We start from the raw sequence: 27,707 nt of genomic DNA, 5'->3' as shown, positions 1-27,707 counted from the left end.
ACTTAATGCAGGTTACAATCAGAGGCTTTGCAGAGAGTCTTTTGTTCCTCCCACCCTCTCCACCCTTTGCAGTGCTGATTGAAAAAAAGATTTGTAAACCTGAAAATGGATTTCTTGAAGATTTTAATTGGGTAGTGGTTTAGAGAGTGGATGGGACCGAGTATCAAGTTTCACTTTGGGATTCTCAAAGATTCTTGTCAGTTCAGTTTTGAGTTGTGACCCTGGTAACAGTTACCAAGAAAATCTAGCAGAGTAAACAGAAAACTTCAGGCATCAAGGAAGCTGTCTGCTTCTACAAACAGATAATTAAGGTTTTATCAACTGAGTTGATGATATAAATTGGCCACTGCAAAGAGTGTCAAAGCAGACATTTCAAGTGTTTACCCTTTAGATACATAATTATAAACATACACACAGCCCACAAGTCCTCCATTTTCTTTGGGGAAGGGCTAATGCTAAAAAAAAAAAATCAGCTTTGAAACTTGTTATGGTGACCAATTTACATAATTATTTATCAACTGAGGTGATAAAGCCTTGTAATACCCCTCCAGCTTTGCAGCACCACCCACAGTTCATGTAGAAATTTACCCTCTACTCTCTTTATTCACTGCTCCTATACACAGCCCTTTCTGAGCTGTAATCAAGTGTTTTCATACTTTTCTTAAGTTCTCCCAATTGTTTACATGTGTATGAACAAGGTACTGGTTTTATTTTGTACTTTTCGGTCTATATTGAAAGTGACTTTATCATGACTTAACCCTTTAACTGTCAAGATCTCATTAGTCTGTCATACAATTCATATGATGTTAGTTTGGAGACTTTGGAATTGGATTTACTAATAATCCCGTAATTGATATTTTATTTTTCTTTATTCTCATTACTTGGTCTCAGTCATTGGTGGGGCTTAAAGGGTAAAATTTTTATACTATACTACAATTTTATTCACTATGATGACTTACAGCGACCTTTTTAATAATATTCTAATTCTGCTTTATACCATGTAGCTTACAAAACTGTGTGAAGACTGGAGTGTCTGGCCTTTCAGAATTCTTTCAGTCACTGGAGGACCTGTTAACTGGACAAGAGCCTGCTTTGCATAAGAAGAGCCTGTTTGGTATGTGTTGTGCTTAAAAATTGAAATTGGTACATTTGATGTCAATGATAGAATTTTGAGAGTCAAGATCTATCACAGGCTATAGTGAGGATCCTACTGGTATAGAGAAAAAAATGTGTTCTTATTAAACTTAAGAATCACTGTATTTCTTTAAATTCATTACCTATTTTACTCATCCAATATAATTTCAGTTTATGATGACTATTTGACTTTGATCTGAAGGTCTTTTCACAAGACGAATGACTTTATCATTTAACAAGATGACATTTGGTCAAGTGAGTCATTTTGTGGATCAGATGAAAGTTTATATAGGGATGGAAACACTTAAACATAATGCAGATGAGGAGGCATTGGATATCAGTTTAGATGTTAGCATGCAGAGTACAGAAAACGAAGATGAAGGAAAAGTTATCAACATGTCTAGGTTAGCTAAATGGTTTTGGTGTTTCTTGGCTGCTGAGTGATGTCCCTTGCTATTAAAGGGTAGAAACAGATGGAAGGGGGGGGTATATCAACTGAAAATACCATACTTGGGTACTTATATAACTAGAATACTCTCTTTGGACAGACTTAACACAGAAGCATGTTTCTAAAGAGAACTGTCATCATTTCTGGTGTTCAACAAATCTTTCCATTTTATTGCTTGATTGGAATATCAGAATTGTTAGGATAGCCAAGTTTTCATCATCATCATCAAGAAAAGCTTCTTATTTTTTGGGGGGTCAGGGGGGGGGAGTGAGGGTGTATAAGAAAGTCTAAGGATCTCTTGCTGTTTTGAGATTGCAACTGATGCAGTGCAGAAAAGTTTTAGAAGTAATAATTTTGTCATTTTCAAAACATTTCTAGCATTTTAGATTCTAGTTTCTGATATACATCTTGTATAATCTAGGAGTTGTATTTACCAGCACAAGAAATGGGAATGACACACCACAAGAGCATATTACACATTTATATTTTATTTACTGGTTCAGTTTGTGTCAGTGATGAAATAATAGAGTAGTCCCTAAGTCAGAATAGACACATGTCTAAAACTTCATATCTTTAGCCACGCTTATTAGACTAGTATACTATTTACTTAATGAATAAGGATGTGTAATTTCCTGGATGCTTTTAGAAATCCTGTCCTCCATGGTCCAGTTACAAACAGGCAAGCAGAGTTTTTTCTGGCTAATCAGGTAATATAATACATTTATTGTCACTTAGCCTTTGATAGAAAGTGGAGATCCATTAGTTGAATTTTGTAAAGGATATATAAACTAGTAAATTGGAAATCTTGAATTGATGAAACATTCAGGGGTGATCAATTCAAATGATTAATAGATTTCTTTGGTGCAGTTAGGCCAATGGAACATGTAATTTATTTTTCACAAAATTACCAATTGAGTTTACAATATCTCAAATATGAAACAAAAATGCAAGGTTAGTGAAGCTGTTAGGGAAGTGTTTGTCAAGAGATGAATTTTGAGATGTTTATGAAATATGTCTTTTCAGTTAGTAAGAGGGAACTCATATTAGGGCTGCATGGGTTTCATGTGTATTTGTTGTGGTTAAACCTCATTTTGGTTTTTAATTATAAAAATTTTTTGGGGGTTTAAATTTTATTGACTTTTATTAGTGTTTAGGCTTTTTGCTTGTACAATCAATTGAAAATAGACTTTCAACTAGGGATAGAATTGAATCACATTACTTACTTACTGTAAAATACATAATAATAAGTAAACTGCAATAAAAGTTATGTTTTTTCTCAGATTCTAGATGTTTGTGGGGCATTTGAGCATAGGGAAAGGGATTATTACCCACCACAAGTCACATTTATTTTTTTCTTTTTCAAGGTGTCTCTGATACAGACCACTGAACAAGAAGCCCTACCACCCCCTGAATTGCAGTTAAGGATAGCAGATATTTTAACAGCTTCTCCTGACATTGCTGAGACTGTAAGTCTTTTATGTTCATCTATAAATCTTTTAAAGAAACAATAGAGACAGAACTACAGCTCTGAAATTGTAGTTAGATCCTTTATTAGGTGAGCTAGAGAGAACTTGTTGGTGAGCCAGTCCTCATGATGGATTCATAATTTTATCAGATGTGTCTTGCATACTTATACTTTTTTATCATGAGCAAGATCCTTGGAACTGATTATAAAACAATTGGTAAAATCATCTAGTTATGTGTTTCTCTATCAACAGCACTATGCAACTTTTCTCAACTGTCTAAGAGCCAAGGAATTTAAAGGAGCACTTGACAGTCTCTATCATTATTTTGATCAACAACAATGGCACAGGGAGTCAGCCATAAAAATAGCCTCAAGTTCGGAAGGAACAGAGCCTGAGAGGTGCCACAGATTCAGATATGCTGCCTTGAACCTGGCTGCACTCCACTGCCAATTTGGTCACAGGTATGTAGACTGGGGTATCATGTAACACAGACTTTATATATCATAAGTGTCAGTCATGTGGAAAACTTTCTGTGGTCATGTTGCATCTGGAAATAATTTAGCCAACCCTCCTCTGCTGTCAATTCTTGTGAAAACTCTTTTTAGCCCTTGTTGAACCTACAATATAGTCTCCTACTGGGGGTACAGGAAAAGCATTTGGTTAGAGGGAGGACTAATTATTGGGGCAATGGACTCTGGATTGAGAAAGAGATAGTTCAAGACCTTGGGTGTAATGCTGATGTCATTGTGCCTATCCACCTAGGAGTATTAACCCTTTTTTCCCACAAATATCTAAATAGTAATTCTTTGTAGCTTCTCCATATATTGCTTATGATTTTAGTTCTGAGAACTTGATGTTTAATCAAGGAGTATCACCTTGTTGGTATTTTTCTTTCTTCCCTTGACCTCTCTGCTTAAAAAATTATGGTTACTGTAAGAAGAAATTGATTGTTGGTCACTCTTGGGAGTGAGACGATCAATAAGTTAACCTCCAGCAAAATGCTTGGGGCAACCTGAGATAAAGTAACATCCCATCCAGAGAAAGAGAATGGAGATACACCCAGACACTCAATGCTACAGAAACTGGGATACGCCTCAGTCTGTAGCTATATGATCATGAGTCAGGCTTGTTTTTATACTTATCATGTAAGGCTATTAAACAAATTAATGTAATGAACAGAACCCTTGGTACAAACGTTCACATTAGACTTTCTATATCTGTAAGGATGGTTAAATATTGTTACTATTTAGTGAGATAAATGGAATTCCAAACTGTTTTTCAGGGAAGAAGCACTAGCAGCTTTGAAGGAAGCCATTCAAATTGCACAGGAAACCAATGATCATGTTTGTTTGGAGCACTGTTTGGCAAGTTACATTTAACCATTGTTTAGTTCTGTTCGGTAATATTATTAAAGCCAAAAATCAAGCAGTTTATTTGCCAAATCTCTACTGACTACATAGTAAAAATCATGGGTCATAGCTTGGGTTTGTAAGAACAATCAAAATTTTCTATATAGAAAAGAAAGTTTTTCATGCAATTTTGTATACTAGACTTTTGACTGAAGTATGATTTTCAATATTATGTTACTTTTTTTATTTCATGAGATATGATGATTTCTGGCTTCTTCAGGGATGGCTTTATCGGTTAGAAATGGATGGCAGTTCTCAAGCAAAGCTTTTGTTGGACAGATTTGTTGCAAGGGCTGCTGAGCTCAAAATTCCTGTAAGTAGAATTAAGGTGTATTTTGGAATTATTTTTCATACTTTGTCTTGCAGTGGTATATACCTCCCAGTTTACAAAATTATATTGAAGAAAATGCTATGTGAAATACAACTTACAGAAAGTCATAGAAAAGGAGAACCAGTCTTTCTTATGCATTCAGAGACACAAAGTTACTTTTAATTAGATCTTTGAGAAACACCAGCATTGAGACTTGTGTTTAAAAAAAACTGAATTTTGAGATCCCTATACACTCAGGTATATTGTTGGTTGTGTTTGCTTTGTATTTCTTAATTGTATACTTCGCCTTTTTTGTGTTTTATCACTTTTATTGTTCAGTACTTGACTTCTCTTGGAATGTTGAATCACTGTCAGTATGATGCCATGGCTGGAGTACCACCCCCTAAGTAAGATATGGCATTATGTAATTTTAGGTGTTAGAATTTTGAATGCGCATGACAACGACTTTAAACTTGGCTTTAAGCTTCAAGAATAATTTTATCTTATTTTTGTGGATGTGAAGATACGAATTTTTCTTGAGATACTTTAAGCATCTGTAAATAGAATAAGAAAGATTGTATGTTTTGAACTTGTAAAGAAATGAAGAAAGATCAAAGCTTTGCATTTATCTCAAGGTTTGAGGTTTTATTCCTTATGGGAACTCAGAATTTTTTCCTCGTCCCACACTTGTGACAAGACAAAATAGGTCTTTCTCTACATCTGGACTTTCAAATTGCAATCTGCTCTGTTTCCTGAGATAGCTTTTTTAAAACTTGGACAATTTTTTTACCTCATTGATATTTTTGATTTCATGTACAAACTATCAAGACATACAATATCAAAGCTTTGTATTTATGTACGTCACTTTTTTTTTCATCAGAGTTCTACAAAACCTTACCCAAATCAATATCATCAACTCTCAGAAAGCATTAGGTGACTTGAACTCTGCAGCACATGTCCAACAGGCAGCTATTTGGCAGATCTATGGTAAAAAGTAAGTTTTACTCAGTTATATTAAAAGTTTCTATCTCACAGGATATGTACCCTGAGAGGTTTTGGCATCCACTACTTGCAGGGATCTACTTTTCAAAACTCATTTAATTAGCTTCTTTTTAAAACTCTATTGGCAGTACGGGAGAGTTACTCGAAATTGCAATATTTACTTTGGGTCTAGAGAAGGGTTAGTTTGAGTTTTTATAGAATAGATTCTTTAACTGAGTGCCACATGGACCACTTTTGACTTAAGGATAATTTTATTGTTCTATCATATACAGTCCTCATTGAGGGTGGGGAGGTGGGGGGATTTGCATCTGATGTTTTTCAGTAAAAGCAGGTGTAGGGCACTAAAGGTCATATGATACACACCAATAAGAGAATGCCAAAATGCACCAATAGCAGCTAACTATCATGCTATATGTCATATACCAATGCCTAGGCATTCAACCTCATTGTCTGAGAAAGTACCTTGACTCTGTAACTGAGAGTAACCCTTGACTCTACAGTTGAGAGTAACCCTTGACAACTAAACTTTAATTGATAATCTTAACCTTCATGAACAAACACATTTTGTCATTCTCTTTGTTGATACTCTCATTTTCTTTTTTCAGTTGTATTGCAAGTATCTTCACCCAGTTTGCACTTCATCAAAATGCTTCAGCCAGCAGTGACTTAATGACATCTGTTAGTAGAGGTGCAGCTGGTATACAAAGTGCAGAAGCCACATGTCTGTCACTGTGTAGTCTTGCAGAACAACATGCTGACAGAGTAAGCTATACTGAAGAGATTTTAATAAAATTTCCTTTTTTAACTGTGTTAACAACTGCAGGCTAAGTGGAGGTTGGGTGCCGGAGACATCCAGAAGCTTCCACCATTAGCAGCCAGCTCCTAGATGGAGACTGCTGATATGGCTGGAAAGGGAAACAGGCACCCATCACACTGAATAAACAGTGGAAAGAGGGAGGGAAGGGGTGGGGAAAACTGCCTGGAAAAAGCTGCCAATCTGAAAGAGGCTGAAAGTTCATGCTCAAAGCACATGCAAGGAAAAAAGAGCCAAAGATAAGGAAACATTTACATTTGATACCCATTTACTACTACAGAGGAAACTTATTCATGTTGAGATGGCCTTTCAATAATTTCTTCAGTTAATTTTCATGGGCGCTCTGTGACATCTGGAAAAGGCTTTTGGACTATTGACCTTTGGCTCTCTCCTAGTATAGAGCAAGGTCCTCTATACAACTATGTGAATGTTTAGTTCTTGAAAAATAGCCAGCCAACAAACAGGCAATTATTTGCACAACAACCAAAATGTCATAGTAAGTCATCCACTGACAGGTAAAAAGCAGCTAAAATATTCCATATGTGCTCTTCCAATTACCTTTTTTTTTCAAACAAAATGAAGAAATTTTAGTTAACCTCATAAACCATCTGTTTGTTGTTGCAGGGAATGTTTCAAGAGGCCTCAGATATCCTATCATTTTGCAGAACAAAGTTTCCTGAACATTCTAGGTTATCTCAGGTGAGCAGAATCTCGTCAAGTTGCTGATAGTAAAATTAGCTTGTATTTGTTCAATAAAGCACTCAAAGATCAGAATGGTTGTTAGTCTTTGAAACTTCACGCTTGAAGCCCAAAATTTAAGATTGAGAATCTTTGGTCTTTTTTCCATCAGTGATATCATTTTAGCAGCAAGACCAACAAGAAATTGGAGTGCAAAACTTTTCATTTCTACACCTTCCTCTTTTATGTCTTTTCTCTGTAATTGTGTGAACAGCTATGGATGACAACAGGAGCTGTCATAGATCACAATAAAGCTTTACTTCAAGGTAACATGGAGAGAGCAAAAGCGTGTGTTGAACAATTAGCAGCGCTAGATGAACCTGAAGCCGAGTATAGGTAAATAAGTTTTAGTTAATTATTTCACTTGCCATAGGGCTGTTTTTAGGGAGTGTACCATACACTGAGGGAATACGGTTTTTTTCTTACTTATCACGCGTTAAAGTTCTCACTTTTGACTTCCAAAGATCTGAATACTTACTTTTGTTCTCCCTTCTCACTGCAACATGATTCTTCTGGCTGAAACTTTTGTCTGTTGTCTTCAAGTTTTTGATGGATCACGTACTGATAATTTATGGTTAAGTTTCATCCGTGTTTAAGTTATGGTAAACCTGTGGAAGAGAAACTTCCTTTAGCTACATGAATGAGTCCGTTTACAAGCGCAAGGGGCCTCTGGAAATTAGACATTTTAGGAGCTTTTACATTTTGCTGAAATCCCAACAATCTGATTTTTTTTTCTTGCTAAAACTGTTTTAAGCCTTCGGCTTCGGTAGATCATTGAACTGCTTGGCACTGACACGTCACGTTCGTGTGGGACAATTGAGAATCACTTTTTGACAGCATAGGAAAGTGAATTGTCATTTTTGGCAGGAGAGCAAGGGCACAAACTGTGCTTGAGGAGAATTATGATTATTGGAATCAAAACACAGTGTGACGGACGGTACAACTTCTTAGTATTGTAGGCAGTTATTTACAGATCATCTGAGAGCCCCTGGCCAGTAAAAAGAAGAAAAATGAATTAGGCCATGATAAAAGTTATCTTTCTCTCTTTTAGGTCCGCTTTGAATTTGCTTCACTTAGGAGACTACACCACAGCATTTCCTAGGTTAGAGAAGCTACTTGAAAGCTCAAGGTAACAATATACATGAAACTTACACAACCTGCTGTAAAGAGGATAGTTGAAAGTGTTACATCTCTAAGCGGGGACTTACTGGTAATTTTCAGGGGTCATGTCATAGACAAGAGGAATTTATTACACAATCAAAAGCGTGCTAACTTGGTGATCATCTCCTTTTATCTTCATGACCCATATGTTTGATTGAGCAATGTTACCGTTAGGAGAAATTGGTTTCTTGTCACTCTCATGCGTTAAAGAAGGGTCTTTGTGGGGCCATAACCCCAACTATGCAGCAACACAGTTTCTTTAGGAACTTACTCCCTTTATTCTAAGTATAAGTTTTTACATTTAAATGCAAATTCTTTGATTTTTGAAAATCCTTTTGACTCACAAAATGGCTTATTCCAGAGAAAAGGTGTTCCTCAATGATGAGAAGAAATCAGCTGCTGAATACAAAGCAAGGTATTGTGAGATATTCCTTTTCAAGAGCCATGATAACCTTGATAGAATTTAAATGTAAACTCAAAGAAGCAGTCTATGTAAATTGTCAATTGAGCTAGAAACATTTTTTTTAACGTTGCCCTTTAATCAACCTCCAGCTCCCTCCTTCTCTGGTTTCGCCGGGTTTCCAACGGTTTCATGCAATTTTGGACGTTTCCGTGCAATTTGGAACTATTTGCTACACTTTTAGCTAGACATTGATCTTGATCATTAGTGTCTTAATTTACGTATTTGGAATGCTTGACTTGTTAATGAGCTGTTACTGAAATATCGTTTTTGGACCACTCCAATGTCATGCTCTCTTCATGTACTCAAGACTGTTACAAACTTCTTAATCATATAACAGTGTGCTTATCACCAAACAACTGCACCTACCGCAGTTTGACCAGTTCCCGGTGATGAGTATTCATGTCTGTATTGTTTTCATTTACCCTCAGAATTCTTTTAGCCCTAACGCAGCTCTTTTTGTTGCTGAGTGACCCAGTATCTGCATTGCCTCACGCTCTTGACTGCTTGACCACCTCATGCTCACACTACATGGACAACTCCGCTGCTTTAGCCTCACTTTACATTGCACAAATCCAGGTATATGACTTACAATGGCGAGAAAACTATTAACTGTATTACAAGGTATTTTCTTGTTGTTAAACTTAGATATTGATACAAGTTGAGTCTTGGTTTAAATCGGATTCAGTTTTCAGTGAGCCAAAGGAGCGTTCAAGTGAAAAGCTTTGTTCAATTTTGGATGCATTCGTTCGGTGTACGCGTTTTTTTCGTTTGTATTCGTGAATGTAATGCATCGCATCAGTGACTTAAACAACTATTAAAGGTATATATGTTTTTAGGTGGGTTAAAACCTCCTTTCGAACAAGTTCGCTTACGGTTGCACGTCCACAAGCTCTCGAGTAGTCTGGCATTTGTTTGATACAACTTTTTCTTGTCATTAACTTGTTGAATAGGGAATAGTACTTTTGGTTACGCAACCTTAACGTGACCTCAATACCTTCACAACGGCCAATCAGAGGAAAGTAAAGTATCATAAGCAGCCAATCAGAGCTCAAAGTGAAGAGATGATCTTTAGCACGGGAAACGCGAGTAATTAAGTCACGATTAGTTTCAATTCTGCATTCTATTGTTTGTGAAAACAGCACAATCATTTCTTGGCCAATCACAGTCTAGTACCGCAAACAAATTCTTTATATACTCAATAAAAATTAGTTTTATGGTATTATCGAACATCATAAACTGTCATCATTCACTCTAACTGTAGCAGTAACGTAAAACACCACACTGTCTCTTTCAGCTATCTTTAGGTTTACCAGAAAAAGCTGTGGCTCTGATTAAGAGAACCATGGTTCAGATCCTATCACATGGTGAGTTGAGAGCTCTTAATTATGTAAATTCCCACACTGACCATGGTATGTCAATGTGAGGAGGAGGCGTGGTGGCCTAGTGGTCAGTGCGCTGGACTCCGGGTCGAGAAGTCTGGGTTTGAGACCTGGCAGGGTCAATGTGTTGTGTTCTAAAGCTAAACATGTTACTGTCACAGTGCCCCTCTCCACACAGGAGTATTAATGGGTACTGGCAAATTGCCAGGGAAGCAATTACTGGGGGGTAACCCTGCGATGGATTTGCATCCCATCCATGGAGGAGTAGTGATTCTCTTCGTCTCTTCAAGCAAAGGAAACCGGAATAAGCTCCGGCTGGGTGGAGAGTGGGCCACTGGACTCAAATACAGACTTAACTTACGTTTTACTATGACAGTGTCAGGTACTTAAAAACGAACATTCAAAGATTAAAGGTTTCTGTCATTTTTGCAAGAGCTCAAAAATAACTGATTGTATGCAGCGTAAAAATGTCACCCGAATTACAACCCAAGAATTACTGGATCACAATCATCTCCAACGAAGTTATGTTTTCTTTGTAAAGTGATTCAGTTAACAAATTGCAGTCATTCACATGACAAAGCAATGTTACGTCGGTCATTCCTTATCCGCAGGTTCTTTGTACGTGCAGTGCTGTGCTCGGTTTTTGTTGGTCAAGTGTCAGCTGACTGCCTCATCGCAAAATCAGGATAAGAGCCGCCGTGAAACTGGTAACTAGAGCAACGAGAATAGTATTTTATCGGATAATGCATAATGTCGCACTCGCAGTAGTAATTTATCCTGGGTAGTGTCGATGAAGGATGTTAACAAATTCCTCTTTAATAAGTTCCGATTATTCGAACAAGGAATTTGTTTAAAAAAATTTGCGTCTGTGGATAACTTGACATAGGAGGTTTGGTTGATCGAAGAGAAATTTGCACCCGCAAAACTGGCTCTAGCGAAACCTTGCGAGCGAAATTATGGCGCAGGCATTTTGCTTTAAAAATGGTGCGAATTCCCCTTGTACTGGTGGCAGGAAAACAAGCTTCTTCCATGGGTGCTTTTTATTATCTCTGTTGCAACAGTAAAGCCAATAGGCAGCTGTCGCTATTGTAAGAGTGCTTTCGTGTCCTCGTTTATTCGATAACGTCTGTGATACCTTAGAAATGTTGCTAGTGTCTTGAAACGCATTGCAACTCAAGTCAGAAAGAAAAGTTACTTACATTTCTTGTTTCTGTATTCATTAGACTTGCGTTCTGCTTTGCCGACGCTGGAAAGGATCGTGAAAGGATTTAGGAAGTTAGGGGCTGCCGACAAAACCAGAGATGTCTTATACTTTCAGGTGACGATTAAGCCAAGAGTCGCGTCTGATGATTTAGGGGTCATAAATTAAAGCCATAAAAAGTTTCGGATAATACGGAACCAATGAGAACAAAGCAAACACGTGACTGACCTCGCGCTTAGAGGAACATGAGCAACCACCATGCGATGGTGTTTAGCTTTGCATCTGATTGGTTGAGAGAGCGGCTCGAGCTTGTAGACCAACGACAGGGCCATGTAAAGGCAAAACCAAAGCCATTCCAGATTACTTACGGAATTTGATTTAAAATGTGTGTATTAGTCGGCGCGGTGTTTAGGGAAGTTTACTATGGCGAAGATGGGTGTCTCTTTCCTACTTCCGCATTAATACCACGTCAAAAGGTTTTTAAAATTAACTCGGCGTCTTCTATTCTAGCTATCTTCTAAAGAAGGCCCAGAGCCTCAGAACGTTTGTAACTTACTCATTGACAGGAGACAAAGAACAGGGACCTCTTTCTGGGGACTAGTCCCTGCTCAACTTTTTCTTAGCATTTACTTCTTAAAATGACGGTTTTTCTCTTTTCTTAGGCGAGGATATACGATGAGCTGGGTTTCACCATCGAGAGAAATGCCTGTGCAGCTGAGTGCTGTGAAATAATCCAAAGACAACCAGCATACAGCGCCCGGTCTTCACTGTTTGTTTTATAAGTAGATATCGTTTTAGCGGTTGAGAAAGCATAGCAAGGAATTGCAAGCGTGGTGTTGTTAAGGAATTGTCTGCTGGACAAATAAACAAGGAAACAGTGCTTTCATTAAAGGGAAATTTAGTTTAATATTATCCATGGAATAACAGGTGTGTACAAAACATACAGAAACTTTTTAATAACCCATAAATTGCTGCTGTACAGTTGTTGCTTAAGAAACAAAAGAAACATCTCATTGCTTTATTTAGCCTGTTCTGCCTTCTTGGCCTGTACTTCCTCTTTTGCCTGAAAGAAAAACAAAGTATATCTGAACAAGTGAAGAGACTTCCAAAATTTTATTACCTAAAAATCACCATAGGAAGATGACCACAATCCCTCAAATCTTGAAAAATGAGCCAAGTCATTATAAAGATGCTGAGGAGCTTTCACATGGCAATGAACAACAAGACTACCAAAACTTGTCCAGTTTGTGAAACACAAAACACTGTTGTAATAAATTAGCATGAAGTGGAATTAATTAACAAACTAATTCCCTCCCAGATCCTAACAATCACACTTTGCCTCCTGTTCATATGCTTTGCCTCCTTTGTACGCTGGCCATACAAGTTTGGTATGGGATAAAAACTAATATGAAAAACTTGTCTTGACCAAGAATGCAACTACAACTTGCAAGATGTAAAGTGAATGTGGATCTCAATCTGACTCAGTGCACACAAATTCTGTTAAAAGATTTCTTTTTCCAGGGCATTAGTATCTCTTTGTGAGGAAGTTGCATTTCCTTTTGCAGCCAGAGTGAGATAAAATAGGTCATAAAAATGCCTCACAAGGTTAACATACTTTCTCCACCAATGGCACCAGGTTTCCTTGTTTGGCCAGAACTTTTAGAAGTTCCATAATCAGTGGTAGATAATTGTGTTTTCTTCTTATGTTTTCAACCTGAAATTTTCAAGAATTCAAGAGAAAGTTTTTGCTTTAAAAAATTGGATATTTCTGTTTAAACAGAAGAGTTCAATCTTTCTTGTTCAAACAGGAGAGATAAGGAACTTAAAGAGGGGGGGTGGCACATTTACTCATTGTGGAACATCACCTTACCAATGTAAAGGAAAAAGGAGCCATTTTTAATGTGTCAGTTATGCATGAAATTGTGTTTATGATATGTATCATTGAGTGATGACCTCACACATGCAAACAGTGAGCTAACTTCTGTTAGAGACACCAGATTTCTGTTAGAGACACCCGAAGATATGATTTACGTTCCAATGACAGCTTACTCCTTGCTCCTTGCAGGGGTAAAACACTCACCACACTCAGTGATCGATCTTTCCATGTGGCTGCCCCTAAATTGTGGAACGATCTTCCAGGCTCTATCAGAAACACCCAATCTTTAAGCAAGTTTAAGAAGGCCATTAAGACTTTTTTATTTGCAAAAGCTTTTTAATTCTTTGTTTCTAATTTGTATTTTTACATCTTAGTGAACAATTTTGTTATTTTTATTATTTTTTTTCAGTTTTCAGTATCTATCTAGAGTTGAATTTTTAACATTTGATTGTAATGCGCAATTGAAAATTCTTACTTAATCTGCCTTCAACAAGATTCAATTCCTACCTTATATCGCAACATTTTGTCATCTTCTCCAGCAATAAGTGTCTGTAGCCGAGAAAGTTCACCATCGATATTCTTTAAAATAGCCTGACAATCATTGACCGATGTTGCCATCTGGTCTGTCTCCATTCCCTCCCCTCCCTGCAAAAATTAAAAAAAATTGAAGGCTGTATTTCAACTGGTCTCACTATCTTGACAGAACTTTACATCAATTTTAACAGAGTAGAACAGAAAGCTATGGTTTTGAAAAATTACCTCAGCTGAAGTCCGGCTTTTTAATTCTTCCAGCTGAAAAATTAGCATTAGGAAAATTAATTAACTTGTTATCACTTGATGATGGATTGAAAAAGTCAAATTCAGAGGAAAAAAATCCATACTCATCTGACCAATTGTTAGAAATAAAATGTGCTCAGACCTGATCCAGAATATGTTGCTTCCTCTGGTTTAGTCTGTCAATGTCTTTAAGGTGAAGAGCTTTCCTTGATGAAACAATTGCCATGAGATTGAAGTGAATTTCCTCTGCTGAGTATCTGAGATTAGAAAAATCATAAAACAAAGTTGGGTTTTAGTGCATAGTTTTCCTCAATCAAACAGTCGCCATCAGGTTGAAATGCATTACCTCTGCTCAGTATTCACAATGAGATAGTTAACCCTTTATTTCCCAGATCAAATTTGTAATTCTCCTTACTGTCAACCATACAATTTTTATGTTAGTTCAGAGAATTTAGTATTGGATCAACTAATTATCCCCAAATTGATATATTTTTTTTAATTCTCACCACTTGTCTGCATGATATTGGTCACTCACGGGAGTTAAAGGGTTAAGCAAACAAAGCCATGTTAGAGCTTCTCCATGTTCAAACAGCTTCATTTGTTACTGTCCCTGAAAAATCCCACCCTATTTTGTAAAAAGTTGTTTTTAAAGAACCTGGTTGTGCAGAAAAACAAAAATAACCTACTGAAAATAACAGGAACTATAACTGGGAAAAGAAATGCTTTGTAGGACTACATACTTCTGCATTCTTGTTTCAATGATTGGTTTGCATGTGGCAAGCCAGTTTTCAGGAGTACATGGTCCTAACAAGATACAAATAAATGAGTTAGTGTTTAAATTTGCACCCACAGAAAATTAATAGAAAAAATTCAACTGACTTAAACCTCCCTCTGACTCAATTGTTTGCCTAGTACAGATTGAAATGTATAACTTTCAGAAGATGTTGAAACACTAATCAATGTTTGGAAGTTGTACTGTGTGACAAGTTGACTGAGAACAACTTATGTTCAGTTCTGTGAGATGGATACAAAAAATGTTAGAACTGAATGAGAGGCTCATATCTATAGATAACATGATTTGTGTTTCAATATGTATTGCAAACAGCTGTACATAATGTACACGACAAAATTATTCTGGAATGCGATTGGTTATCACCAGCCAAATAAGAGCACTAATAGGACAGTGTGTGCATTGGGCTTGCTATTAGACTGTGTAGTAGAACAGTTACAAGGACAGTTAACATGTCATGCTTGGGTAAATGGACAGTAAGCTTAATGTGTGTGTGCTGTTCTCATGCATTTTGCCAAGTTGACGGGTTTTTTTTTTAACGTATAACAGATGTCTGGTTTCTTTTTCAAATTTTGTTATGGTTTTGATTACTGGGTATGATGACTTTGTGTTGTTCAATTCTCTCAGTAATCATAGTCGTGATTAAGAAATTAGACTCTTGCTTTGCAGTTGTCCAATTTTGACAATCACTCGGACAGCTGTATGATCACAGACCAAACTGGACTTCACTCATTCCTATTACAATTATAAATTGGATTAAATTTGACAGTACAGTTCAATAAGAGCATTACCAAGGTCAATAGGCCCATCTCTTAAGCCATCCAGCTCATAAAGTTTACCGAGAATTGGAACATATGCAACAAAGTGATATACATTGTCGTCTTTTGGAGGAAGTTTGGCATCAAATTCAAACATCTGTTGCCTGAAGTAACAAGAAAATGGATGAGGAATGACATTTTGTGAAACTTGTTAGGGATACTTGAACATTTCCTTTGAATAGTGTTACTCTGGTAATTGGAGAAGCCTTTTGAATTATTGCGTCAATCAATCAATTAGTCACTCATTCATTCAATCAGTTAGTCATTAAGTACACCTGTCAGTAACCAGTCAGTGCATCATTCAATCAGTACACAATGTAAGTCTGTCAGTGAGCCAGTCAGTCAATCAATCTTTCAGTTGATAAGACAGTAGTCAGTACGTTAGTCAGTCAGGAATTAGTTGATGCATCAGTCACTTTGTAAGTCAGTTATAAAGTAAGTTAGTCAATCAATCAGTCAGTAAGTCAAGACAATTTGGTCTTATCAATTGAGTTGATGATGTAAATTGGAGTTTTAAAGCTGACATTCTGAGCGTTAGCCCTTCAACAGTAAGTCAGTTTGTCAGTCAGTGTGTCTGTTAGTGTCAGTCAATCAGTTAGTAACTCAGTACATCTGTCAATCTGTCTGTGAAGCAGTAAGTCAATCAATACCTTCAGTACACAAGTTAAATGCAGAATTAGAACTTGAAACCAAACAATTTGTAGTTTAGGATTTCTAACACACTCTTCAGCATCTTGCTGTCACCTCATCTCTATGATGACCATAAATCCACTTGTAACTTATACTTATTGTGACTTACTTTGAGATGCTTCAAAGTATTAAGAATAAGTTGCACACTTTGTAAATATTGATACAAACCTGGCAAAACCATTATGAACTTGTCTTATAACATCAGAGTTACTGAGACTGAGCCCCTTTAACTGTGATCAATAAAAGATCAAAATGACCATTAACAATTTATTATTTTATTCATTTCATTTATAAATGTGTGTGCATGCAGTAATTGGCTTAAGGCCTAGGAAGGCCAAATCACAATTGTATTGTACTCTGGGTGAAAATCTTACTCTAGAGAGAGTTGAACCCATGTCTGCATGATGTTCTTAACCCTTTGACTACCAGAAGAGACCATTCTTTAGATTCTCATCACAATGCTAGTGATGCATATGCATTCTGTAAGGAGTGAGAATTGAGTAAATCATCAAACTTAGGGACATACTTTGGAATTTGACATGGCAGCATGATCTCAGGACTAGCTAAAAGTTTGAAAGGAATGTTTGGAGATTACTTATTTAAGAGAAATCTAAATGAATGAATGAAATATTTAAGTGTAGGGAAAAAACATAATTATAAAAATTTACCAGAAAAGTTGATTAGAGCACACTTTTCATTTCAGTGAACAAGACATTCATAAATGTGTGGGCATTCAGTAATTGGCTTAAAGCCTAAATAGACCAAAAAAATTATCTTACTGGACTCTTGGTGTAAATCCTACTTTACAAAGAGTTGAACCCTGGTCATTTCAGTTTACAAGAGTGTGATGCATAACTCTAGAAATTGAACTTACTGATGAATCAAATGTTGCTGCAAATTCTTTAAAGCTTGACAGGGTTGGTCCAAGATCCATGTCTGGATGATTGCAGTTGAGAAGCACACTTAAAATTGCTTGTGTTGCACAGGCATTTGTGATAACCTAAAAACATAATTTAAGGTAGATATGCACCATGAGCTCTATCTAGTACTGACAGTGAGGAAATTTAAGAAATGTGGTTTAAAAAGGTGAACTTACTTGCTTTGCAAAGAATATGCCAAGAGATCGACTTTCATGCACAATAGGCCCTGCAGGCTCTTCACCAGGCTTCCATTTGAAAAGAAATATTAAACCATGAACTGGTCTGAAATTAAAAAGAACAGAAAGGTTTTTAACCCTTTAACTCCCAGAAGTGATCAACATAAAACTTCCTCCCATAATATCTTTACATTATCCTGCAAACAGGTAATGAGACTATACAAACTAATTGAGTAGAAGTTGTCATCTTGATCTAAAGTCAAGTTCTCATAATTAATTTATAAGGAAATGTGTAGCAGGTAGAGGGGAGATTGTGTTATAGGCTGCTAAGCCTGAAGCCATAAGGCAAAACCTAAACACAAGAGCCTGACTGCAGGCTAATCAAACCGTGGTTAGAGGTCTAACAGATAGCTGTAGACCAGTTTTTTTTTTAAACCCCTGATAATGAAAAAAAAACATTTATTTCCAGTTAAAATAACTCAAAATGTATAGGTTGTATTCTCCCTGAGACTCTAAGCACAAGAGACTAACGCAACAAGTGAAAAATGCTTGTGAAGATTGCTCATAAATCATATATCAAATTGAAAAGATAGCAGAACAGCTGTCTCAGTATTACCTTAAATCATCGAGAGATGCCTCATCAAGGCTGTAAATCTCTTCCACTTGAATGCCAGAACATCCTTCAGTAAAATATTAAATAGCAAACATTATTATACAGTAACAGCAGTTTGGTAATGGGAAATCGAGATACTTTTATCTAAAGAGGGAAAATGAATGAATGATTGACTACAAGTTGTTCCATTGGGTATTTTCACTAAGGATATACATGTACCATTTCTATAGAATCTAGATATTGACCAAAGTGGGTCCAGTGCATGCCCTTCTATAATCCTGTGGGGATCTTTCTTCAGGAAAAGAGGCTCAAGAGAGGAGTACCCCAAAGAAAGTTTCAATGTATTTTTAGAGTTACATGTACAGTAAGTTGGTGAGAAAATAAAGAAAAGACAGGAAGTGAGGAATTGAGAGAGTTAGGCTATGTGACAAGCAGTAGCTATGATATCCATGGTCACGATAGGCATGTTTTCAAATACTATATTTAAAAAGAGGAACTAAAAAAAAAGTATTAATCCTTGGGCACAATTTTTTTGCACCCCATATGATGATTAGGTGTAAGTGCTGTGAAGCATTTCCTGTCATAGTGCAAAAATCCTGCAAAGCTGTTGCTCTATAATGAACATTACATTTCCTATATTTTCCTCACTTTTTTCATCAACAAACTAACTTCCACGCTATCCAACAGTGTACTGCTTTCAATTAGAATAAGATACAATGTAAACCCTCATGTGGACGACTCAAAGAAAAGACTTGTATTCTGGGAAACTATCCATGAAAATGGCATAAATATAAAATTAATATAAATATATCAAGTTTGAATGTTGAGAAATCACAAAGCCTGGACTAAGGACCTCCCTCTCTATTCCCTGATTTCTTTTGCAAGTGAATGGTTGCATATGAAACAACGACACGTGTTTAATTTGACAGCGGAATACATTAAATGCAAAGAAAAATACAAGAGTTCTGAGAGGGAACAGAAACGTGCAATAAAAGCGATTCCATCTCACTGCGATCAGGTTGATCATCACCAAGTTCATAGCGATTGATAGTGCCTGTTAGGTTGAGAAACGTCTTAAATATCAAAGACTGGCTGCAACGTAATCTTATACCATCATAGTGATAATTTTTTCCCCGCTGGAGGATCAAAATCGAACGATAACAGGATGATCTCGACTCTGTTCCCAATAGAAAACGAGATTATTCGTATTACAAGAGAATGCTACATGGTCAACTATAATCTCAGTACGTACCAAAACCTCGAATTAATTCAGTGAATACACCAGGATCGCTCTCAATCAAACACCATTCGCCTCCGCCAGAAGCCATCTTGAAATAATTTTTTTTTCCTACCAGTGTCCAGGCCCTTAACCTATTATAATGACAAAACCTGGAAACTAGAAAACAACTTTGAACGAAAGATGGCGAATGTGCGGCTGCGGCATCTTGACAGACTTTCAAAATATCTTACCTCTACTTTTAGATGAAGCTTTGGTATTTTATAATTTCCATATCTCTTCGTGTTATGCACGTGAGTATCTCACAGATGATTCTTTGAGATCGCGTAGCTGAGGTCTATTGAATATGTGGAGACCTCCAACTTCTTCCATACCGAGCGCGCAAACGTTCGCTTCAGCGCCTCCGGTAAGCATTGTACTTGATCAATTATTTTAACCCTCACGATTGTTTATTATGTATATGTTAATCTATTGTTACATATCGTTATTTGCCACACAGAACAAACTCCAGCAGAGTTTCGTCATTCTTAACCACAACTCTTCAATGTTCTATTTTTTCAGGCAAATCAGCAACACATCCATCCCAGATTTCAGACACACTTACGACAACCAGCTATCAGACAGAGTCCAGTAACCAAGCCTGGGGTAGTAGCACCTGTACGGCATTTGAGTTCTTCTCCCAGATTACATGGTCCATTTCACCCAGCAATAGCTGGTATCAATCCACCAAGGAGTATTATACAACCCTCAATAAGACCTGCTCCAAACTCTTCCTTACCTTTACAGCAGCCCTCTCCGTTGATTTCAGCCAGAGGAATGACTGTGACCCAACTCCAGCCACATAGATCCACCACTTTGCCCTCACCTGTTACAGTTCCATCTCCAGCCATACCGTCTTCACCTTTCAAGGGCCCTTCATGGCAAGTGAGGAGCCCCCAACCAACTGGACTAAATTTAAACCAGCCACCTTCTTTTATAGTATCTACTCCTCCTTCTGTCAACAGAATCACACCTTCAACCCAGCAGGTGTTTGTGTCTTCTCCTACAGTTCCTCAAAGAGGCACTCCACTTCCAATACAGCATTTACCTGTGAATTTTGCTTATTCTCCTCCAGTAACAAATCCTCCATCTCCAATGCAGGGATTTCTTCAGTCATCTACTTCAACTTCTTTTAACAAAGTTGCTGGCCCAATCCATCAGCCATTAACATCTCCATCAGTCCCTATAATGAGAGGGGTCCAAGCTCCTCCATCTTCAGTATTCAGTAGTCCACTTTTGCAGATGAAGCACCCACAGCCAACCTTTAGACCTCCAGTTCTGACATCACACCCTAGACCATACACATCTTCAGTGTCAGCTGTGCCCAGAGGGATGCTGCCTAGGCCCAGGGGGATGTCACCTGTGCCCAGAGGGATGCCATCTACAGAGGGAGTTCTACATCAAGGACTGCAGTCATCACCTTTGATCAGTTCAGCTTGGCAGGCTAGAAATCCTCAATCTGTTCCAAGCTTTAACCCAAGGCTTTCTTTTGCAGCAGGCTTTGATAGACACTTGCCTGAGCCACACTGGAGCAATGCAGTGCCCAATATTCAACACTTTATTGGTAGAGAAAACTCAGTTCCTTCTCATTTTGGAAAAAGAAGTATTCATAGTAAAAATGAGAACCAGTCCTCTGAAATGCAACAGCCCATTACTAGCAAAAAGAGAAATTCTGAATTCAGTCCTGATGGTAGACCTCTTTATCGAAGGACAGGTTCTTACAGAGATGGACAAAGGGGAAGAGAGCCTGGAAAAAGAAGGTTGAGATATAAGTAAAAGTACAATTTGACTAAAGTTCTTGAATGGGCGATTTCAAAATTTGAAATTACAGGCATAAGATTTCAAAGTTACTGAAAAAACTTTTTAAATGAAGAAAGTCGGAGGTTCTCCAGACCTGGATATTGTATCTTAAAAGAATTTTGGAACCAATCGGGTAAGAAAAAACTAGAAAGGACAATTAACATGTTTGTAATGAACATCCTGCTGGTAGAGATTTCCCAATGATTGGCATTGAAAGTCCAGATGCAAAAATTTATCTACAGACACCTGTAGGTCTTGGAGATACTTAAATGCAAAAATTGTTCACAAATATTTCTGTAGCTCTTCTCTGAAACAATTGTCATTTTGGTCTTTTTCTTCTCTTAAGGAGCTATATTCCAGGTGCAGGTGGCAGAGGTAGTCCTCGAGTTGATCGTTGTTATTCTCCACCACCCCCAGATATTGAGAGAGTGATAACATATCTGGTAACAGAAGATTTTTACATTAAAAAGCAGAGTAATGAGGTATGTCATTCCATTGCATGCTTTGGAGAACTGTGATTATCCAAATGACAGCAATCCTTAAAATTACAGTCAAATCTTTGTTGGTTTGTCATCTTGGCAACCTGAATAGCTGACAGTATTTGTTCAGAGTCAAAAGTTGTCAAAACTCCTGTTTCTAGCTACTGGTTATTTTAACCCTTTGAACTTTAGAAGTGACTAACTTCTACTTTCTCCTTACAATGTCTCCCTTGAATCCAGGAGTAAGGTCACAAGAATAAAGGAAATGATCACCAACTAAAAATCCTCTTGATTTTTATACAAATTCTCCTTGTCAGCACCTTCAGGAAATGTACAGGGAAGTGAATGGAGAATAGGGTGTAAATGATCAGGGACTACCTTCAATGCACTTTGCTGTGATCCATCCATTGATTAAAATGACTAAAAGTTATTCATTTTATTTCCATCTTGTTAAGTGGATAATAAAAAAAAAACCTTTGGGTGTTCAGCACATCAGTTGTGTTGTGAGTGACTTTGCAGATCTACTGGCTTATTAAAAACTAATTGAACCAAGAAAGGAATCTAACCACAGTATTCATATATTCAGTTTTCTAGCTTATGTAGTATTTGATTGGTGATATGATAATTCTTTGTCTTTATTAGATTTATTTTAGTTTCATTTGTGTTGTTTTTTTTTTTTGCTTAGGGTGATATTTCTATTGTTCAGGGAACAGAAAAGCTTAGTGAACTTCAGAACAAATTTCATAAGGAAATAGTTAATATGACAGCTGTGATTGCTGATGACGATGAGGAGAGTGTTGACAGTGAGCAAAGTAACCACACTGAAACAGATGTTGGTGATGTAGAGTTGCTGATGGACTGTGAAGCCAATGACAGCTCTTCTAAATCATGGATCAGACTAGGGTCAGGTGTCAGTAATTCTACAGAATTCCTCAGTGATGAGGAATCTAACATCGATGAAGATGATAGTGAGATTGGAAGCAAAAGGTTGGGCAGCAGCAGCTCTGAATCAGATGACAGTGATGAGAATGAGGATGACGAGGAAAGTGGGAGCTTTGATAATGACAAGAACTTGCATGAGCAAGACCCCAAAGGTTCTTTTGTGGCAGAGACCAGGAAGAGAAAGATAGAAGATCCTTGTCGCCTTCATCCAGAACTTTGGTTCAATGAAAAAGGAGAGGTGGGTGTAGTTAGATGACACTTTTGGAGAGTAGTGTATAGCAGTGGTCAGCTCAACTAAATGATAATTAAAGTAGAATTCCTTTTTCAAAGAGTTTTGGAACAGTTGAGTGTACTGTAGATAAGGGGTCAAATTGAGGGTCAAATTAACTTTAAGGGTCAAAGTATAAATTGAGTTGACTCAAACATATTAACCTTATTGGTTGAACTTTGTAGTAACACACCATCACAGGTTGTTTGCCTAACAGTTCTGCAAGAGAGTGTACAGTTTGTAAATTATAGTTTAACTCAAACTTTTCCACTCTATCTTAACACTATGACAGGCTTCATGGTACCTGTTTTAACGTTTTCCATTAATCTGATCAAGGGATGAAATGCTCATACCACCCTTGCAATTTTTTGTGCTTTCATTTAGAAATGTTGCCCCTGATTTGTAATATAATCTGAGTCCTAGAAAAAAAGTTTTTGTTCAATTTTTATTAAAATTTCTATGAACTCCTTATTGAACAGCTTTTACTTTACTTAGACAAATGATGGTCCAGTCTGCCGATGCAGTTTAAGTGACAGGCAGCATGGAATCCGTCATGGTATCTACCCTGGTGAAACTGTAAGTATAATCTAGATTATTGTTTGTTTATTACAACAGAGCCTGTGGCCCATTAGGGCTGAGCTGATCCTGGTATCTGTACAGGAAATAACTGGGAGTATTGCTACTCCCTCCTGGATGGGATGCCAAACCATCATAGCTTAACCCCCAGCATTTCTTCCACTTTTCCTATCAGTGTGTCATAATCCATTTATACTCATGGGTGAAGAGAGACCATGTCAAAGGAAAGTATCTTCTCCATAAACATTGATCTAATTGGGAGAGTATTACAAAATTGACAGAAACTATTTACCTGTAGTTGGAAATTAATGAAATCAAACAATACTAAATATTTACATAAAATGATCTTCACCTAGTTGCTCAATCACATTCTCTACTCCATACAATTTTTTGCAGGTCATTCCAGCCTGTGACCCTTTAACAAACAATGCAGACAAGTTGGACCATTATTGGGTGACTGTTACACCACACACCAACTTCATGGTATGTTATGCACATCATGGCTTAGGATTGACAGAGTTATGGTTTTTATGTTTTGCCCATTCATGTTCCCACTGCTTTTTTAGACAATGCTATAAACCCACCAACTTATGTGTTGCTACTTTAACTTGTGTAAGTTATGAATAGAAATATTTAGTAGAAATAGCTGAATTATAGAGTCTACAATCCATTGCTGTCTGAGTCACTTACTACATGGTCACGTTTTTCAATTTGATTGTTTTAATTTCCTAATCCGATGAATCATTTTATCTATCACTGTCCAGTTATTGTTGCTGTTCTGTTCCATAACTAAGCTTTATTGTGTCAAATCTCTACTTTTTAGACAGAGAATCCAAGTGTCATCCAGTTTGATGGAAAGGATTACACATTTGAGGGGTTTTCATTGTTTTCCCATCAGCCACTTAAAGATGTGAGTTTCCCTGTTGTCACAAATTTCACCATCAAGATTGTCGATGATACTCACAGATTTGTGTGACAATGTTTGAGGATCTTAATTGGATATCTTACTCATCAGTGGTCCTCAACTATCCCATATATTGTTCATAAAGTTGTCTAAGGCCCCTGGAAAGATTCTTAAGGCCACAAGATTCCCAGAAGATCCAGTAGGCCTTAGCAAATTCTGGTATTCTTTCCATGTCCTTAACATTGTATTGGTAAGATTCCCAATACTGTTAAAAAAATCATAGCTGAAGTATTAAAAGCATGATTGGCTAATTTGCTTATAAAGCAATATTGAGTGTCAACACACACTCAGCTTGTGCGAGCCAAGAATAATTGGGTTGAGCACAAAAAGAGTTGATTGCTTACATAAGAGGTTTACAGTGGGTAAAGGCAAGCATAGGGCAGATTTCTTGAGTTCTGATCCTAAGCCTTGAACTCCCAAGATCTGATTGTTAATTCTCTCCTCTAGCTGCTACACATTTCCTTGTAAATTAGTTACAAGAATTTGGTGTTAGATCCAGATGACAACTTCTACCTGATAAATTTGAATATTCTCATTACCTGTTTGCTGGATAATGTATGGATATTATTGGGAGAAGTTGCATATTGATCACTGCTGGGAGTTAAAGGGTTAAACAGCACAAAAGAATGACATTAACATAACAGAGCCAGGGTGCTTATTACAAATTTTTTATATACACCTTTATCTTGTTATAATTGTATACTTTATTGATAATGACTGTAAATGTCTATTGATTTCCTAGATACCAAGTTGTTCTGTGATAAGATTCAACATTGAATACACTCTTCATTTCATCAGTCAACCAGTTCCAGAGGTCTGTGAGTCAATATCACTTTATTCCAGTGCTGGGTCACAAGCTTCAATTTTATTTGTCTTTAATTTCTTTTAGTTATCAACTCAGACAACCCTAGTTAATTGAATTACACTTCTTATGAAAAAACATTTTTTGCACATTATAAACCAGGATACTGAAATGGTAATAAAAATTGTTGGAGTAAAAAATGACAATGTTATTGTAAATTGTATTCTTTAATAACTACATGGTCTGTGATCAGTTAAGCACACCATACTCTGTGAAGTTTTATATGAAATAATTCATATTTGTACTGCGGTTGTAGATGAAAGTGAAATGTGATCTTCGCAGTAAATTTTCCAATTTAAGCAACTGGAAAGAAGAAGCCTGAAAAAAATCAGGGCTTCAACGGGATTGAAGCCCTGATTTTTTTCAGGCTTCTTCTTTCCAGTTGCTTAAATTGGAAAATTTACTGCGAAGATCACATTTCACTTTCACACCATACTCTGTTATACAGTCAGCAACTACACTTTAAAGCTGTTTTTGTTGCCACAATCTCTTGATGTTCATCACAAAGGGAAAGTTGAAATGTTTTTTTGTCATTTTTTTACCTTTTTAAATGTGCTTTAACAACACTTAACAATGACTTCAAATTGACTTTGCCTTCTTTGGACATGGGTCAGCTATTTGAATCCCTTTTTATGACTAGAAATCAATTCTCTAACTTGTCACACACACAGTTGGCTAATAATTAACTTCTTATTTTCCTCATCTTCCGCTTTTCTCTTATTTGATTAATGGTCTGCATGCTTTGTGCTTAGGCCCTTAAATCAGTGGGCACAAATGCCAATTTTAACTTCTTTTACAGAATTCTTATATGATTATGTGATTATGGGCCTATTAATTTGAAGCTTCAACTTCTCCCCCCCAAAGGCAACCCATGGAGGGGGAGGGGGAAGGGGAAATTTGTGCGAGCCAATCTTCAAAAGTTAGAATGTCAGGGGGGACATTGAAGCTTTGAATAGATTGATGCATCAGTGCATGTAAAGAGTATTTATTATATTTTCTCATCCAACTGGCTTGTTTCAATTTCAGAATTTTTGTGTCAGAGATCTAGACTTGTTTACAGAGTTTTTCTTCTACAAAGTGCTTGAACTGGCAGATTGGGACATAAATGGTAAATACTAGTGAAAGTAAACTTAACATTTACAGCAAAGAGCAATTAGCAAAACATTTGCCATTCATGTTAAATCATGCACTGTAGATTTAAATTTTTGTATGATGCTTTTTGCAGGAAATATTCAAGATTCCTGTCAGAGATTTCACTTTATGCCAAGATTTGTTCACAGATCTTCAAGTTAGTCAACAACCAAGTTATCATTTTTTCTTAATTTGTGTTGAAATCTGATATAGCTGATTACATGTACATGACTTTTTAAAGTGAATTTTAATACTTAATAAGTTGATCATCAATGTTTAGTGAAGGTTCTGACAATTCTTACCATTAGTTTCTCTGCTTTTAAGTTTGCCTTTCCAAATTCATAGTGGGTTAATGATCAACTATGGGTGTCTCAATTTTCCATCATTATAAGCACACTTAACAATTGTTACATATCTTCCTTACTGTAGTATGTGTGCTATGATTAGTCAGTATGCAGACCATGGCTCACTGTTTGGCCCTCTAATTTCAAAAGTTTGTTTGAATTAAAATCTTTCCCCTTTGAACCCAGAGATCATATAGTAAATATCTTAAAAACTTGTTTTCTTGGTCCTTACTTTAAGTTATGGAAGCTAGTTTTTTTCCCTTCTAATTTATGGTCTGTGTATGTGGTTTTGGTGTTAAAAACATGGTCCATTATTAACGGTATGGACCTTGGATTTTGTCAGTATAAGGTATTTAGTCACTGAAGTGGTGGAAAATTCCTTTTACCTTGTTTTTCTTTCTTCCTCTGTCTAGATGAGAATAAATCAGCTGCAAACCATGAACTTCTTCCAATGAGCCATGTGTTGTCCCATATTTTAGACTCTACTGAACCTCTTGTTCAGGTAAGAAATTAGGTATCTTAACACTAGACCTAAACTAATGTGGCCTTGAAAAAGCTGAGGTCAAAATAGATGCTGATGGAGGGAGCGTATCATTTAGAGATTGCAGCATTAATTACTTCTTTGGGAACATATTGCTTATTGCTCCTTATATTGTCCCTGGGTTCATTTGATTGTATATAGATCTAAATGAAGACTAATTGGACATCATATCTATGGCAACATGTCCTGGTTTCTCTGGCTTGAAGTAATTGTTAGTATTGCCAATCTTTCCTTCCAGCAATTTCTCAGGTACCTGGTCATACCCACAGGTGGAGAGGCATTGGAAGAAAATTTACCCTAGATAGAGCTTTGACCTAATAATTTTGATCTGCAGTCAAG

The 27,707-nt window shown here is 36.8% G+C and overlaps 3 protein-coding genes across 4 annotated transcripts in view; 2 read left to right on the top strand and 1 right to left on the bottom strand.

The window, feature by feature from the left end:
* LOC113686131 (anaphase-promoting complex subunit 5) overlaps window positions 1–12,546 on the top strand; it is a 14,735-nt gene extending 2,189 nt beyond the window's left edge. The window contains exons 3-21 of the mRNA XM_027203731.2: window positions 1,005–1,114; window positions 1,337–1,538; window positions 2,229–2,289; window positions 2,947–3,048; window positions 3,301–3,509; window positions 4,331–4,412; window positions 4,678–4,770; window positions 5,107–5,174; window positions 5,648–5,761; window positions 6,375–6,531; window positions 7,208–7,282; window positions 7,536–7,657; window positions 8,373–8,450; window positions 8,844–8,897; window positions 9,374–9,521; window positions 10,240–10,309; window positions 10,936–11,031; window positions 11,548–11,642; window positions 12,188–12,546. Coding sequence (XP_027059532.2) covers window positions 1,005–1,114; window positions 1,337–1,538; window positions 2,229–2,289; window positions 2,947–3,048; window positions 3,301–3,509; window positions 4,331–4,412; window positions 4,678–4,770; window positions 5,107–5,174; window positions 5,648–5,761; window positions 6,375–6,531; window positions 7,208–7,282; window positions 7,536–7,657; window positions 8,373–8,450; window positions 8,844–8,897; window positions 9,374–9,521; window positions 10,240–10,309; window positions 10,936–11,031; window positions 11,548–11,642; window positions 12,188–12,307 — 2,056 coding nt within the window. The 3' untranslated portion in view covers window positions 12,308–12,546. The remainder of the gene's footprint in view (window positions 1–1,004; window positions 1,115–1,336; window positions 1,539–2,228; window positions 2,290–2,946; window positions 3,049–3,300; window positions 3,510–4,330; window positions 4,413–4,677; window positions 4,771–5,106; window positions 5,175–5,647; window positions 5,762–6,374; window positions 6,532–7,207; window positions 7,283–7,535; window positions 7,658–8,372; window positions 8,451–8,843; window positions 8,898–9,373; window positions 9,522–10,239; window positions 10,310–10,935; window positions 11,032–11,547; window positions 11,643–12,187) is intronic.
* LOC113686132 (ubiquitin carboxyl-terminal hydrolase isozyme L5-like) lies at window positions 12,407–19,575 on the bottom strand. Of its 2 annotated transcripts, none has more exons than XR_016186201.1 (12): window positions 19,438–19,575; window positions 18,189–18,252; window positions 17,573–17,678; window positions 17,351–17,476; window positions 16,645–16,706; window positions 15,760–15,890; window positions 14,919–14,982; window positions 14,321–14,435; window positions 14,161–14,193; window positions 13,386–14,046; window positions 13,141–13,273; window positions 12,407–12,588 (listed from the first exon to the last, which is right to left on the bottom strand). XR_016186201.1 is itself a non-coding variant. In XM_089205102.1 (12 exons), exons 1-12 carry the CDS (start codon window positions 19,511–19,513, stop codon window positions 12,544–12,546), a joined length of 1,059 nt encoding a protein of 352 aa, XP_089061228.1. In that variant the 5' UTR covers window positions 19,514–19,569; the 3' UTR covers window positions 12,407–12,543. The 2 variants fall into 2 exon arrangements, 1 of the variants encoding a protein (XP_089061228.1); XM_089205102.1 differs by having other exon boundaries at window positions 13,141–13,239; window positions 13,909–14,046; window positions 19,438–19,569.
* The window catches only part of LOC113686142 (ribonuclease 3), a 22,390-nt gene continuing 14,258 nt past the window's right edge, over window positions 19,576–27,707 (top strand). The window contains exons 1-11 of the mRNA XM_089205101.1: window positions 19,576–19,828; window positions 19,984–21,221; window positions 21,608–21,743; window positions 22,426–22,920; window positions 23,446–23,526; window positions 23,923–24,009; window positions 24,350–24,436; window positions 25,233–25,304; window positions 26,379–26,460; window positions 26,578–26,640; window positions 27,241–27,329. Of these exons, the coding sequence (XP_089061227.1) occupies window positions 19,769–19,828; window positions 19,984–21,221; window positions 21,608–21,743; window positions 22,426–22,920; window positions 23,446–23,526; window positions 23,923–24,009; window positions 24,350–24,436; window positions 25,233–25,304; window positions 26,379–26,460; window positions 26,578–26,640; window positions 27,241–27,329 (2,490 nt within the window). The 5' untranslated portion in view covers window positions 19,576–19,768. The remainder of the gene's footprint in view (window positions 19,829–19,983; window positions 21,222–21,607; window positions 21,744–22,425; window positions 22,921–23,445; window positions 23,527–23,922; window positions 24,010–24,349; window positions 24,437–25,232; window positions 25,305–26,378; window positions 26,461–26,577; window positions 26,641–27,240; window positions 27,330–27,707) is intronic.

This window comes from Pocillopora damicornis, chromosome 4 (assembly GCF_964200805.1).
Source record: "Pocillopora damicornis chromosome 4, jaPocDami1.2, whole genome shotgun sequence".
Taxonomy (NCBI): Eukaryota; Metazoa; Cnidaria; class Anthozoa; order Scleractinia; family Pocilloporidae; genus Pocillopora; species Pocillopora damicornis.
This window is presented reverse-complemented; position numbering and strand designations above follow the sequence as displayed.

Coding starts and splice junctions, on each gene's coding strand:
- LOC113686132 (XM_089205102.1), bottom strand. CDS start 19,513: ATGGCTTCTGGCGGAGGCGAATGGTGTTTGATTGAGAGCGATCCTGGT. Junction 14,983..15,759: donor AGATGGGCCTATTGACCTTG/GTAATGCTCTTA, acceptor GTATCTTGTTAG/GACCATGTACTCCTGAAAAC. Junction 14,047..14,160: donor AAAGCCGGACTTCAGCTGAG/GTAATTTTTCAA, acceptor TAATTTTTGCAG/GGAGGGGAGGGAATGGAGAC.